The sequence below is a fragment of the Mirounga angustirostris genome, unplaced genomic scaffold (genome assembly GCF_029215605.1).
Source record: "Mirounga angustirostris isolate CCGP_5_RB_7025 unplaced genomic scaffold, mMirAng1.0.hap1 SCAF_9, whole genome shotgun sequence".
NCBI lineage: Eukaryota > Metazoa > Chordata > Mammalia > Carnivora > Phocidae > Mirounga > Mirounga angustirostris.
In genome coordinates this window covers 119925826-119941928 of record NW_026991717.1, presented here as the reverse complement: position 1 = coordinate 119941928, position 16103 = coordinate 119925826, and the positions used below count along the sequence as shown (strand labels likewise).

The 16103-nt window shown below is 39.9% G+C and overlaps 1 protein-coding gene across 1 annotated transcript in view; it reads left to right on the top strand.

The window, feature by feature from the left end:
- The window catches only part of SPTLC2 (serine palmitoyltransferase long chain base subunit 2), a 106706-nt gene that overhangs the window by 13101 nt on the left and 77502 nt on the right, over positions 1–16103 (top strand). Inside the window, exon 2 of the mRNA XM_045901320.3 lies at positions 10811–11005. Coding sequence (XP_045757276.1) covers positions 10811–11005 — 195 coding nt within the window. The remainder of the gene's footprint in view (positions 1–10810; positions 11006–16103) is intronic.

The window sequence follows — 16103 nt, the reverse complement described above, 5'->3', positions numbered from 1 at the left end:
GTTTCTAAGTTCTATAACCAGGAAAAAAAAATCATGGCAAGAGGAAAGCATTTTAGACGAGGTGGTCAAGGATAACCTCTCTGAAGGAGGTAAGGGGTAAGCAAAATCTACATGGAGGTGGGGAGAAAACTAAGGAGAAAAGTTTTCCAGGCTGAGCTAACATGAGGACACAAGCCCTGGAGTAGGCGCACTCCATGTGTTTGGGGAAGGACAGAAAGGCCTGCTTGGCTGGAGGGCAGTGACCTGGCAGGACACGAAGTCAGAAGAGTGTGAGAGCCAGATGATACAGGGCCTTGTAAACCAACAGAAACTGTCTTTTGTTGTCAGCGATAGGAAGTTCTCCGGAGAGCGTCATGCTCTGACTTATGTTTAAGCAGTTCCCCAATCCTTTTAAGAAGTTTGTCCTGGGGAAGTGCTATTTCCTTTTTCCCCCAAAAGTATAAAAGCTACCCTCAATTTGGTGTTTATCATTTCCATGCATTTAAAGAATACCTTTCCTTTCAAAAATAAATACCTTTCTTATATAAATACATAGCCATAAACAATATAGTATTGCCCTGCATGTTTTTAATCCTTACATACATATCATACTGTATGTATCTTTCTGCAACTTTTGTTTAACAATATGTGTCTGAGATTTGCCCATGTCTGTAATATAGATCTCAATTCATCTTTTCAGTGCTGTATTCAGTGTATCAATATGCCATACCAGTTTTCTTTTTTTTTGTGGGGGTGGGGATGGGTGGGTAAGTCATTCTTCTACTAAGGAAAAGCTAGGTTACTTCCAATTTTTTGTTCTTATGTTTTTACAGTAAACTTTCTTAAATATGTCTCCTTGTGCCATGAGCAGAATTTCTTCGGAAAACCATGTGTTATAGTTGAATTGATTCCCCCAAAAGTAATATGTTGAAGTCCTAACGCCCAATACCTCACATATTACATGTGCATTAGGTTGATATAAAAATGTTCTTTCTTAGTTTGAAATGTTCAAAATGTTCAGTACTTCAAAAATGTTTGAAAATCTCAGTTGTTGTATATACCCAGAGACAAACTTAATAGGGTAGTCATTAGGAATGTGTATCTCAACTTTTGTAGAATTGCCAAATTGTTCTCCAAGGCAATTGCACCAACTTATGCTAAGAGCACCTGTATACAAGTTCCCATTGCTACGTAAGTGTCAACCTTTAATATGGTCATATTTTTACAGCTTTCAAAAGCTACAGATGAAAACAGTTACCTGACTGTTTTAATTTATAGTAACTTGAACTAGTGAGGATGAGCATATTCATATTATTCCAACTTTAGTGACACTAATGTTAATAAGTTCTGATAACCCACTACCATCAGACCAGCCGCATATTCATATTATTCCAATCAAGTTCCTTTTTTCCTATGAATTGACAGTTCCTGTCTTTTGCCCATTTTTCTCCTGGAGTGCACACTTGTTTCTCACTAATTTAAAAGGCTTTCTGGTTAGGATACTAGCCCTTTATCAGTGAGGTGTTACAAATGTCTCCTCCCAGACCATGGCTTGTTTTTTCACTTTTGGTGTCACTTTGTTTATGACGTCATATGGTGCACAAGGCTTCTGTTTTGTTGTTGTTGTTGTTGTTGTTTTAAGATTTTATTTATTTGACAGAGAGAGACACAGCGAGAGAGAGGGAACACAAGCAGGGGGAGCAGGAGAGGGAGAGGCAGGCTTCCTGTGAAGCAGGGAGCCCGATGCGGGGCTCGATCCCAGGACCCTGGGACCATGACCTGAGCCGAAGGCAGACGCTTAATGACTGAGCCACCCAGGTGCCCCAAGGCTTCTGTTTTTTAAATAAGTTTTATTGAAATATAATTAACAAATCATTTAATTTGTCCTAAGTGTACGGTTCAGTGGTTTTTATTATATTCACATAGTGGTACAACCATCACCACAACTTTAAAACATTTTCATGGGACGCCTGGGTGGCTGAGTTGTTAGGCATCTGCCTTCGGCTTAGGTCATGATCCCAGAGTCCTGGGATTGAGCCCCACATCGCATCAGGCTCCTTGCTCGGCGGGAGGCCTGCTTCTCCCTCTCCCACTCCCCCTGCTTGTGTTCCTGCTCTCACTATCTCTGTCAAATAAATAAATAAAATTTAAAAAAATTTCATTTTAAAATGATATTCTGATTCTGATCAGAATCATATATATACACACATACATATACATATACACTTTTTGAGTAACAATCTATTTCTACGCATTTATCCTTATGAAAAAATCAAAAGTGAAATGTATAAAGTGTTCACATATTGAAAATATTGGGGAAAGTCTACACATTATGCACAGGGATTCATTAAATAAATTACACTATAGATTCATATTATGGAATTTATGTACCCCTTAAAAGAATGATGTTTATCTTATTGATTGGTGATAGGATATATTAATGATATTAAGCAAAAGAATTAATGATATTAAGCAATTTCTTTTATATAAAATTGTACTCCCTCCCTGCCTATTGCACATATATAAACATATATATATATTTGTATTTTTGTGTGTGTGTGTATGTATATTTGTCTGGCAGGATATACATCAAAATGTTACAGTGGTTATCTCTGGGTTGTAGAATTTCAGGAGATATTTATTTTCTTTATATTTTAATGTGTTGGTTTAATGTTTTGCAAGTATGATGTTTTTCCAACTCCAATATTTTCAGATAAAATTGCATGTAAAGTATGTTGACTTTACAACAGAAAAACTACAGGGGCGCCTGGGTGGCTCAGTCAGTTAAACATCTACTTTGGCTCAGGTCATGATCTCGGGGTCCTGGGATGGAGCCTGGCATCAGGCTCCCCACTAGGGAGAGAGTCCACTTCTTCCTCTCCTTCTGCCCCTCCCCTAACTCGTGTTCTCTCTCTCTCAAATAAATAAAATCTTAAAGAAAAACACTACATGTGTCCATTTTAAATTTTATTGAAATGTTCAGAAAATACTTGTTAAAACTGAAAAAATGTAAACCTTTTCAGATATGTAAACTCTGATGAGGAGTGTAACACAAATACTATTCTCCTTAAGGACAAACTCTCCCCCCGGAAATTTTATTTTATTTTATTTTATTTTTAAAGATTTTATTTATTTATTTGAGAGAGCGAGAATCAGAGAGAGAGAGAGCGCACATGAGAGGGGGAAAGATCAGAGGGAGAAGCAGACTCCCTGCTGAGCAGGGAGCCCGATGTGGGACTCGATCCCGGGACTCTAGGATCATGACCTGAGCTGAAGGCAGACGCTTAACCGACTGAGCCACCAGGCGCCCCTCCCCCCGAAAATTTTAAATCCCCATAAGGGGGTTGTTGGGTTCATCGTACCATTGGTGCCTACTCCCGTGACAGTCAGTTAGGACCCAGGAATACAGTCATACTGCACAGAAGTGACCACCAGGGCCCTACCCCCATGTATCAGAGATTATCCGCAGAGAGGGGAAATTGATGCGAACCAGGCTGTCCCTCAGGTGGTGTCCACTCCAGAACCAGCGGGGAGGGCGTGGGCTCACAGGCCCAGAACAAGTCAGAGGTGGAAGAGAGCTCCTCCGATCAAGGAGCAGAATCTGTGGCAGAGCGGCACTCATGCTCAGATCTCCTGACGGTGCAGCCGACTGTTACGCCACGAAGCTTATCTGGAGATCGGGAAGCGCTACACAGGAGGTGTGGGTGGCAAGGGAGAATGGTAACTCCGGGCCAGAACCTCGCTGCCCGAGTGCACGGGATGCCACTGAACTGAACAAGTGCCAGGGCATATATATGTGGGCGTCTCCATTTTTGAGTTTTCAAACAGGAAAATCGTAATGTCAAAATATGTTTGTTGGGGCACCTGGGTGGTTCAGTCGGTTAAGTGTTTGCCTTCAGCTCAGGTCATGATCCCAGGGTCCTGGAATTAAGCCCCACATTGGGCTCCCTAATCAGTGGAGAGCCTGCTTCTCTCTCTCCCTTCTGCCTGCCTGCCTCTCTGCCTACTTGTGCTTTTTCTCTATCTCTCTGTCAAATAAATAAATAAAATCTTTAAAAAAATATGTTTTCCAGCAAGCTTTGGAAGCACAGTCCATTCCATAGGAGTTACTTTTTGACAAAAAGCAGGGAATTTATCCTGATTGCAAGAAAAAATGTGGACTCCCTACTTTTCTAAAGTTGCTTGTGGAAAAAAGAGGACACTTCTGGAAATACATGTTCAGAGTGTGGAATAGCTTCTGTGACTGGTGCAAAGCTCCAAACTGTTTTCTTTAGTATGTATGGTATGCAGTAGGGAGAGGCTAGTACATTTCAGTAAAATTCCAAGAAAGGGCCATTTCAGCAGAACTAATTTTAAGGAACAACAGAATATACCACTGGAAGTGAATGGGGTTCGTTTAGCAGAAAAGGCATGATGGCAGTCTTTTGATTGCCAAACAATAATGGTTGTTCATATTGGACATTAATTTTTTTTTTTTAATTTTCCAAACTATCTGCCAGGTGGGCGGGTTCTGTCATACTACTGACACATTCAGCAAGAATATGTCTATTTGCTTATAAAATCATGCTCATGTGATTTTTTAATTCACATCAGAAGTGTGTGCTTTTGTTTCCCGCTAATTACTTCCCCATTATTGCATAATTACATAGTTACCCTCTGTTCTTTCATGGGATTCTCAAAACCTCTGCTTAGGATCATTCCTTATAAGTCAGTTTACAGTATAATCAAAACTTACCCTTTTTCTTTATTCTGGAACTAGAGAGACAGAATGCAACACATGATCTAGGATTTTTTTTTTTTTTTTTGCTATAAAGACATTATTAGGACAATTGGCAAAATCTAAAGTCTGTAGACTAGATATTAGTATTCTGTTGGTTTCCTAGTTTTGAAAATTGTTCTGTAGTTATGTAAGAGAATATCTTTGTTTTTAAGAGAGACACACTGATGTATAAAGGTACATCATAGCTGCACCTTACTCAGATGGTTCATGAAGAAAATTCTCCATTGTTCTCTCTCTACACACACACGTACACACCCATACCCACACCACACAATTACTTTTTCCTGAACCGATTGAGAGCAGGTTGTATACATTCTCTCCCTCTATCTTTGTCTTAGTCAGCTTGGGCTGCCATAAGAAAATACCATAGACAAGATTGCTTAAACAACAGATACTTGTCATGGTTCAGGAAGCCCAAGAGCAGGTTGCTGGCAGACTGAGTTCTTGGTGAGGGCGTTCTTCCTGACTTGTAGATAGCTTTCTCATAGTGTGTTCACAGAGCTGTTCTTCAGTGGAGCTCTCTGCCTTCTCCCCCACATTATCGGGCCCATCCTCATGACCTAATGTAAACCTAACTACCTCGCAAAGGCCCTACTTTGAAACAGCATCACACTAGAGCTTCAGTATATGAATGAGGTGGGGGGAGACATATTCAGCCTGTAACATTCTGCCCATTATCCCCCTAAAATCATATTCTTAATGCATGCAAAATACGTTCATTCTGCCCTAGCAACCTCAAAAGTCTTAAGTCATTCCAGTATCAGCTCTAAAGTCTATAGTCCAAAGTCTCATCTAAATATCGTTTACAGGGCGCCTGGGTGGCTCAGTTGGTTAAGCGACTGCCTTCGGCTCAGGTCATGATCCTGGAGTCCCTGGATCGAGTCCCGCGTCGGGCTCCCTGCTCAGCGGGGGGTCTGCTTCTCCCTCTGACTCTCCCCCTCTCATGCTCTCTCTCTATCACTATCTCTCTCAATAAATAAATAAAAATCTTTAAAAAAAAAAAAAAAGAAAAGAGGGTGCCTGGGTGGCTCAGTTGGTTAAGCAACTGCCTTCGGCTCAGGTCATGATCCTGGAGTCCCGGGATCGAGTCCCGCATCGGGCTCCCTGCTCGGCAGGGAGTCTGCTTCTCCCTCTGACCCTCCTCCCTCTCATGCTCTCTGTCTCAAATAAATAAATAAAATCTTTAAAAAAATAAAAATAAAAATAAATATCATTTACATCTGATATGAGTGAAACTCAAGATACAATTTATCCTAAGACCATTCCTCTCCAGCTCTGAGCTCGTGAAGCCATGTAAGTTATGTGCTTCGAAAATACTGTGGTGGGACGGGCAGAGGATAAACATTTCCATTCCAAAAGAGAGAAATCAGAAGGAAGAAAGGGGTGATGGGTCCCAACCAAGTCCAAAATTTAGCAAGGCAAATTCCATGAGATCCTAAGGATCAAGAATAATCCTCTTTGGTTTGATGCTATGCCCTCTGGACCCATTGGGATGGGAGTCACTACCCTCTACCCCCTATGCTTCAGGCTTCCTTTCTGAGGCACTTACCTATTGATTCTATCTGAAGTGATGGTCCCCCACCTTTGAAACTGAGAAGGGTACCCTGATGATATCTGAATTGTCTTTGGAATTATTCTTTTTTGTCTTTAAAATAGCATACATTCACAGCGAAATAGCTCTGTGGCCCAGTCCTGTAGGATCTAAGAATTCCTAACAGCCTGTAGCACATGGTTTCAAGCATCTGATGGTTCCACAAGGCTTGTTATGAAATACACAGCAGTCTTGGGCGCCTGGGTGGCTCAGTTGGTTAAGCGACTGCCTTCGGCTCAGGTCATGATCCTGGAGTCCCTGGATCGAGTCCCGCATCGGGCTCCCTGCTCGGCAGGGAGTCTGCTTCTCCCTCTGACCCTCCCCCCTCTCATGTGCTCTCTGTCTCTGTCATTCTCTCTGTCTCAAATAAATAAATAAAATCTTAAAAAAAAAAAAATACACAGCAGTCTTCTGCTCTCTTCTACTCTTTTTCCATCTTCTTTTTGGTGTTTACCTCCACATTCTAAAATGCTTATTTTACTGCCTTTTGACTTCTCACAGTAAACATTATTTATTATTGCCTTATTGCTGTCAGAAGATTTGCAGTCCTTCTCTAGGGGAGGATTCTTGTTGGAAAGACTGCGGCAAGAAGTTTATTGTGACTAGAAGGATAATTGGGGTGTGGAGAGGGTCTTGGTGGCGGGGAGACCAGACAGGAAGGGGAGGGTATTATAGTGGTCCAATGAAGGAAGAGGCACTGAGGGTTTTTTAAAATTGAGGAGTAACATACATTCAGGTAAGTGCATAAAATATATCATGCTCCATGACTTTTTACCTGTGTGTGTACTGTGTCTCCAATACCTCTCTCAAGATGTAGAACATTTCCAACCTCCTTAAAATTCCCTGGTGCCCCACAAGAAAGTCTTGAACCAAGGCACACAAATTCATTACTGGATCTAGAATGAAGTCTGAAAATGAGGTGGAGCTAAAGAAGACTCCAAAGCTGGGAGACTGGGTAGACTGGGTGGTGATGCTGCCAACCAGGTGGGTGATACAGGAGGATAATCTGGTTTTAATTGAGGAAGGAGTGAAGTGAAGATGGTGAGAGAAGTTCAGCTTTAGACTTGTTGAGTTGGGATGTCCAAGTGGAACTTAGAGGTGGCAGGTCGAAATGTAAATTTGGAGTTCTGGGGAAAATTTGGAATTGACATGTAGATTTGTGCATACTTACCAGCATTTACAGTCTGTTTGAGAGCTAGCAAGTAGATGACAGTTCTCTAGAGAGGCTGTAGGTAGAGACCTGAGGTTATCATGAGAGGCATATGTTGCTTTTATTAACTCTGTTTTAGTCCTAATAGTGAATAAAATCAGTGAGAAAATTCATTTTAAACATTTTTAAAACAAAATGATAAATGAAAATTCAGTATGTGTACTCTGGTAAAAATGAAAAAGCAAATTGGTTCAGAGGGTTATAAATAGGAAGTAGGCGTTCTACCTCTATCCCACTCCCCACTCCAATTTGTGTCTCCTTCCAGATGATTTTAATGCATATATATTGTTTATGGTTTATCTTGATTATACCTTTCCATTATTGCTTTGGTTAAGAGTCTTTTTTCAGCTGTTTAATAAGTGTAGTTGATAGTCTACAGGCATGTGAACAAAATGGCTTATTGGTTTGGTTTTTTCCCCTCTCCTCTTCTTGTAATGTGTTTTATGGTGATGTGCTTATGATTTTGACTGAAAAAAAAATTTCTTCTTTGGCCTTTTTTTCTTTTGCATTTGCTTGAAAAAAATATTACTTTTCAAGCAAACTATCTTGGTTTTCGTTGGAGTACTTAAATCTTCCCTTGATTAATAATACTAGCACTGTTACACTCTTGTCTGTTTAATGTGAGCAGACTGAACTGTTGTTGTTTTTTTTAACCTGGAGGGAGTGATAAGCTAATTTTTTTTCTTGATTGCCTTGTTGACAGTGTAATTCTTGTTAGAATGAATGAAAGGCCTCTTAAGAGCCCTCTTACTTCGTGAATCCAGAATATGAAATACCCTGGAAGAGTTTGTAGCCCGTGTTTTGTTTAGTGTGAATTTGACCTCCAATGTAGTTGAGACCAAAAGGTGTTAGATGTGGGTTCTGGAAATGTCCTAATATTAATTGTATAGTCACTGTAACTTGTTTAAACCCTTCTGTTACAGGGTACTTATTGTTGAAAGAACAAAAAGCATAATGTGTATTTTCATTCATTCAACAAATGCTTATTGAGCTTCTATAAGGTGCCACTTTCTGTAATACTAATAGTAATAAAAGGAAACATTACTGAGTACTTACTATTTGTTAAGCACTTAATGAATACTATCCTGAGTGCTAGATGTGTGCTAATGAGCAAAATAAGCCTGGTGCTTTCCCTTATGGAACATTATACATGTATAAGATGGTAATACTACTATTCTCTTCCATTTTTTATTTAGATTCAATTAGTCAACATATAGTACATCATTAGTTTCAGATGTGGTAATACTACTGTTTTTATTTGAATCATGTCAAATAAAATTTAGCATCAGTAAGTGAAGATCAAGTGATTTTTTTTCTCTGATTTCTAAGATTTTGTCAACTACCAGAGGTTTGCCTATCAGTTGGCCTGTACATTCTCACCCTGAATGATCAGAGTGACCTGTGTTTTGACTGAGGCTGTTTTCCAAAAGTTACTTTATAGATGAATCTCAGTTCCTTAAAATGCAGTTAATTTAAAGTGACACTGTGATAGAATCACAATATTTAAAAGCAAACTAATGATTTAACTTCTTCCTAGACCGTCCAGCCAATTGTATGAATATACTTGGTCGTGCTGGTTTGGGTGTGTCTCAGATCAAGGCGGATATCTTTTAAAGGGATCCACCCACAGCATTCCTGACATATACATCTGTCACACAATTGTTAGAGACTTAGAGCTCTGAAAGTTGCCTTACTTTTTACTAGTATGTTCCATTGAGAGAAAACAGTTTCAGAGTTAAGGAGAGTTGGGTACTGGTATTAAATACAGTGTTCTTTTAGATACAGTTTTTTAAAGAGATGATCAGAATATTATTTTTGTTGTGTTTAAGTGTTTTTGATTTTGCTTTGTCCAGCTTAATAGCTTGTTTATATGCTATATTATTAATTTTTAAACAATCTCTTCAGTTACTGGCTCACTTCTAGCTACTCTGTTCTAAACACATTGCAACCTGCTCCTGCATAAAAGTTTAAGTAGTAAACATTGACACAGATTTCCACCCCTTTGAGGAAGAGATTGATGAAGACCTGTATCAGTTTTTCAAATAGTTTTCAGAAGTTCTTTAGGTCATCAAATTGAAGCAGTGACAGCGGATTCCAGGGATCATGCCTATCTGAAAGCCTTTCCCTTGTTAAGAACAACTATTTCTTTTCCAGCTGTTCTAACTTGCAGCATTCAGGTAGCTTTCCCCAAAGAATATTATTGGGATATAATATTCTAAAATATATTTAACCCTTGGATCAAGTTGCCTGAGAGGCCAAGAAAGCATCTTTTATTCTTTCATAATAGGGGCTTTTCATAACTCTAGTACAGTCCTCAGTTGAAAATATGTTCCTGGTAAATAGTGAACGAGCATCCTCACTGCAGTTGGCTGTTTCAAAGTTAAGATTAAAGTTAACACACAAACTTCTCTGATGAGATTTTTCCATAAAAGATTTCCATTAAGATTGGCCAAAAAGTAAAAAGCTTTAAGCTCTGAGATCAAAAGTGCAATAGCTTGGTATCTGTATGTTAAAATTCAAGTATCCCAAAGGATGAAACCAGGGATAATCTTAAAAGTGGAAATGGATACTTAGGTCAAGATGAAGGGGGACAGAATGATTTCATGACAGTTACTGATCACTCTTAACTGCTTTTCCCCTTGTGTTGCATTCTATTTTCTGCTTCTGTACAGTGCTGAACCACTGTTATGTAAGCATTTTACTTTTATGCATTATTTATTTATGTTATCACAACAGAGGCTGTTAATAAACCACAGATTACCACAGGGGCCTAGTGCTGGTCATCATTTGGAATACGACGGCTGGTGGCTTTAGAGCGGGAAAAAAAAGACTGTATAGCAGGAAAACATAAATGTTTTAGTTTATTCTAGGACTGGTTTACTTTGACTGCTTCATTTGTAAGCTAATATACTATTTTTCAGGATAGGCTTTTTCTTTGTTGACTCATTTTTTTATCGGCTTTATTAGAACAAAGGAAATTTTACACGCTCCAACCATAGTGCTTTAAGATCTAGTTAAAAAATCAAATAATGACAAAGCAGTTCCTTCTCTGTTTTCCTTTCTTTACTGTTTATTTAAAGTATATATAACTTATAATATTTCTGTTGAAAAAAATTATGCCCTGATAGATCTTAGTGGATTTTTTTGACTATTAGAGAATTCTGAAGTTATGCAGATCTGTAAGGAATTAGGTTTTAAGTAGTAATCTTTTTTGTGGGATCGAAATAAATATTTTTAACCTCTGTTTTAGATCCATCATGTTACACAAAATGGAGGACTTTACAAAAGACCATTTAATGAAGCTTTTGAAGAAACACCAATGCTGGTTGCTGTGCTTACTTATGTGGGGTATGGTGTACTCACTCTCTTTGGATATCTTCGAGATTTCTTGAGGCATTGGAGAATTGAAAAGTGTCATCATGCAACAGAAAGAAAAGAACAACAGGTAATTGTTAAGAGTCTTCGATTCTGTAAATGGAAGCCTTTTATAGACATTCTGGTATTCTCATTTTTTTATTTAGAAATTTGGATACACGTGGGGCGCCTGGGTGGCTCAGTCGGTTAAGTGTCTGCCTTTGGCTCAGGTCATGATCCCGGGGTCCTGTGATCGAGCCCCACACTGGGCTCCCTGCTCAGCGGGGAGCCTGCTTCTGCCTCTCCCTCTGCTGCTCCCCCTGCTTGTGTGCGCTCTCTCTCTCTCAAATAAATAAATAAAATCTTAAAAAAAAAATTTGGATACATGTTAAAATAAAAATATTCCAGATGCAGTTAAATGAAAGTATTTCACAAAGAAAGCAGAAAACAAGGTTAAGGCATGGAAAAATCAAAGCATTTAACGTATTTCTTTTTTTATTTTTTAAAGGTCTTTTTTTTTTTTTTTTTTTTTTAAGATTTTATTTACTTATTTGACACACCGCGGGAGAGGGAACACAAGTAGGGCAAGTTGGGAGAGGGAGAAACAGGCTTCCCGCTGAGCAGGGAGCCCAGTGTGGGGCTCGATCACAGGACCCTGGGATCATGACCTGAGCCTAAGGCAGATGCTTAACGACTGAGCCACCCAGGCGCCCCTAAAGGTCTATTTCTTTGTTTGAGAGCGAGTGCACGTGCATTGGCGCTGAGGGGAGGGGCAGAGGGAGAGAGAATCTCAAGCAGGCTCCCTGCTGAGCGCTGAGCTGGTTGCTGAGCTGGGCTCCTGGGCTCAGTCCCAGGACCCTGAGATCATAACCTGAGCTGGAACCAAGAGTTGGATGCTCAACCGATTGAGCCACCTAGGCACCCCACATTTAACATATTTCCAATTTAATCATCACAAGAATCTGTTCCTGTTTGATGAATGAGGAAGCTAAAATGCACAAGTTAAAATAACATTTCCTGAGTTACTTAGTGTCAGAGCTGGTACACAGACATGGGTCTGTGAAATGCCAGAAGCCATTTTCTTTATGTTCGTGGTATTGTGCTGTATCCCAAGCTGTGGCTCCAGTCTTCTGAGAAGACAAGTTCTGGAAGACTCATATGATATATTTTCTCATAGACACATTATACATAGGTGTTTGGCTCACAGATCGCTCCTTTCCCCAAACAAACCTGAAAACAGAATGTGGCTGAGCTACTCCGTTCACAGTTTAAAAAACCAAAAAACAAAAAAAGCAATCTTGTTTTAATAATTGTAAATAGAGATGATAATGATTGTCTCTGGGGGGAAGGACCTCACTTCACTTTTCTCTGTATACTCCTTTGCACCTCTGGAGTTCTGTACAGGATACATGTGTTGCCTATTCTCAAAAATAAATAAAATTAGTGAAATGCCTGGTTTTTCTAAAAACAAACTTGTTTGTTCTTGGCATGTAAAGTATGGAGAGGTTGTCCTCTAGCCCAAGGAATATACTAGGTTAGAGAAGGGCTTCCGAAGTTAGATTTTTTTGGCCATCATACCTCTCATTTTTGTGGGGTATTAGAGGAGAGAGGCAGATGTGATGGCAGCAAGGTCACCACTGAGAGAGGAGCCATTAGATACTGGGAATGGGTGGTGGTCCTGTGGGGGGAAGGGCAAGGGAGCATCTAGAAACATGGGGAAAGAAAGGATCCAAACCAGTCAGTATGGGGATTGAAGATTCTGGTCCTGGGAGAACCCAGGATCCAGGCTCTCTTCTGTCTCATCTCAGCCATTCTGCACCGTTCCCAGCCCCAGCACCACAAGTTGGTCCTCCTTCTCATTGCCCTGAAATGCCTACATATTCATTTCATCAAGAAGGTATTTCTTGAATACATAATGCAAGCAAAGCCCTGTATTCAGAGCTTGGTCCAGTGGGCCAAACTAGTTTTGATCACTGAAAACCAGAACAAATTTTTAAATTTTTTGATTCTTCCTTTTTTCTACCTCTGTACATCCCAAATAGACTTTGTGGCTAGAGTGCATCGACAGTATGTTGATTCTGTACATCGCTCAGGTGTGACCCACTTACTATAAGTTAGAGCTTACTGTATACTTGCGGGGTTGTCTGGTATTACAGTTACTTGTTTACAGGCCAGTATCTTCCTGTCAGACTGAGTTGATGGTGGTTTTGACTGATGGGAGCTAAAGTTTTATTCCCATATTCAAATTAGAAAATCTTTATTTATAGGGACCTCTCCTAGTGTGGACACACTGTAGGGACCTGCTAACTAACATGTGAAGGTGGGCATCGGGGGTGCTGATTGTGATGTGGAGAGCCATCCTGGCTGAGGGGAGGCATGAGGGATGTTTGGGAGAACCTGGAATGTGGGTGTATGAAAGATTGTGTTTTGAATGTCAAACGAACTTTGGTAGGCAATGAGGAATCTGGGTGTTTTTTGCATAGGGGTGTGACAGGAGAGATTGCACAGCTGGTGTTTTGTCAAAGTGTGGTGAAGAATGAGTGAACAATGGAGTTGTATCCAAATTACTTTGTGAAAAAGTACATTATGTTTGGAACTTATTTCATGTTCCAGAGGATGAATTGACTCCTGAGTATTGTGACGGCCTGTGTGTACTTGACCTTTGTATTAAAGTATTAGACCATATAGATTTCATTCTTAAGTATTATTTCTGACTTTGTTGAGGAAACAAAGTGTTCAAATCTAACAGGTCTTCGTAAAAGCCCTATACAGGTAAGTAGTGTTTGAGTTGTATGCAGGTGTAGAACAAAAAAATAACTGAGTGGCATCGAGTTAATCAGGAAATAATTCTTGGGGGAAGAAGTAATAGGAGGAAATATGTGGGACAGAGGGGGACATTTGCTAATTTAAAGGACTGTGCTAATTTATTCAAAATCATTTCAGTAGGCTTTTCACAGTAGGTAACATTAACAGTTAAACCAACTGAATTCTGGCATTTTCTTACAAAAATTCAGCTTTTAGAGGGAAGGAAGATCATTCAGCCTTGTGGTAGAACATGTTTTTCTGATTCTGGATTAGATGTAGTGAGAGGGATATGCAAATTTTAAGGTGTTACACTGGAAGAGGTTAGGGAAAGTGCCTGGTTGGGATCATAAAATTCAAATAGAATGTTGCCACTTCCTCATTTCACTGCGTGAATGGTGTTTATAACCACATCCTTATTTTCTTCCTCATTCCATTATAAAAGAGAGTCCATCTTAACTGTTTATGCTGGATCTTCATATGTTGCTTTGGGTAGAACTGAGTCCCATGGTCCCACTATAAAGATAAGTTAGGGGCGCCTGGGTGGTTCAGTTGGTTAAGTGTCTGCCTTAGGCTCCTGTTTTGTTCCTGGGGTTCTGAGACCAAACCCCAACCCCACATCAGGGTCCCTGCTCAGCGGGGAGTCTGCTTCTCTCTCTCCCTCTGCTCCTCCCCCCATATGTGCTTTCTCTTTCTCTCAAATAAATAAATAAAATCTTAAAAAAATAATAAAGTTAGCAAAAGAAAAATTTAAAATTTTTTAAAAATAAAGATGAGTTAGCTGTATTTTGGTTTTATATATATTTCTCATGAAAGCATTTTGAAACTCCCATGACAGCTTTGGTAGTAAATACCTGAAAATGTAAAGAAGTGATCTACTCTACTAAACCTGGCCATCCGGTGGAGCTCATTAGAGACAGCACATGATGGCTGGCCAATACTCTGCTCCTATTTACTACACATTCCATTTTGACCATTAGGAGTCTAGTGAATCAGCTTTGCATCCGTTTGTCCTCTGCCAGATCATTCTCAGTAGCATAGACATGTTGTTTTTCCCATCTTAAAAAACAAGCTTTCTCTTGATCCTTTCTCCTCCATCTACTCCATGCCTTCTAACATTATTTATTTAATTTAATTTATTTTTTTTTAAGTAAGCTTTACGCCCAGTGTGGGGCTTGAACTCACAACCCCAAGATCAAGGGTCTTGTTCTTGTTCTACCATGTTCTACCGACTGAGCCAGCCAGGCACCCCTCTTTTTTCCTTGTACAGTAAAATTCTCTGACATAGGTGTTTCCAGTGTCTTGCTTCCCATTCTTTACTGAACTCACTCCAGTCAGGATTTTGCCCCTACCACTTCAACTAAAACGATTCTTCTCAGGATCACCCGTGACACCTGTGTTGCAGAATCTCATATTCCTTACTCAGTCTTTACCTTGTTTGGCCTGCCAGCAGCATTTGACACAATTGATCACTCTTCTTCCAGAAGCATTTTGCTTACTTGGTTGGTTTTCAGGCATTATACTGGCCTGGTTTTTCTCCTGCCTTTCTCATTCTCTCTTCCTAGATCCTTATCATCAGCCCAACTTCTAAATGTTGATATGGGTACGGCATTGGCTTCATCCTTGGTCCTTATCTCATCTGTACGGACTCTTTTGGTGATTTTGTCCATTATCATGGCTTTTGGTACCTTTGTATGCTGATAACGTCCATGTTTATATCTCTAGCACTGACTTCCTCATTGAACTCTACACCTGGGTATCTAGCTGCCCATTTGACGTCTCCACAGAGGCATCTCAAACTTTACATGTCCAAAACTAAGCTGACATCCCCTTCTGAACAGCTGGCTATCTTCCACATCTCTATGGATAACAGTTCTCTTCTTCCGTTGCTTAGGCTGAAAACCACAGTGATATCCTTGACTCTTCTTTCTGTCACACGCCACGTGTAGCCCATCAGGAAATCCAGATTCAATTACTTATCAACCTGGACATCATCTCCTCCTTAGCCTGTTGCTCATCTGCTCCAGCCACACTGGCCTTTTGGAGTTCCTTGATAAACCGGGTACATTCCCGCCCAACTGCTGTTGTATTAGCTGTTTGCCTACCAGGGAAGCTCTTCCTCCAGATGGTCAAATGGAGAGTTCCCTCGCTTCCTTTTCTTTTATTCTACTGTGGCCACCCTAGCTAAGTTTTAGCATGGCTCCAGCATTTTACAGCCCCCTTCCTTATCTCATTTTTGTTTCCATTAGCATTTTTCACTGTTTAAGATACTTTATACATTTGTCTCATTTAGTATCTGTCTCTTCCACCAAAATATAAATTCCACAAGGGCAGAGATTATTGTTATCTTTTTGTTTACTACTATACACCCAGTGCCTAGAAGAGTG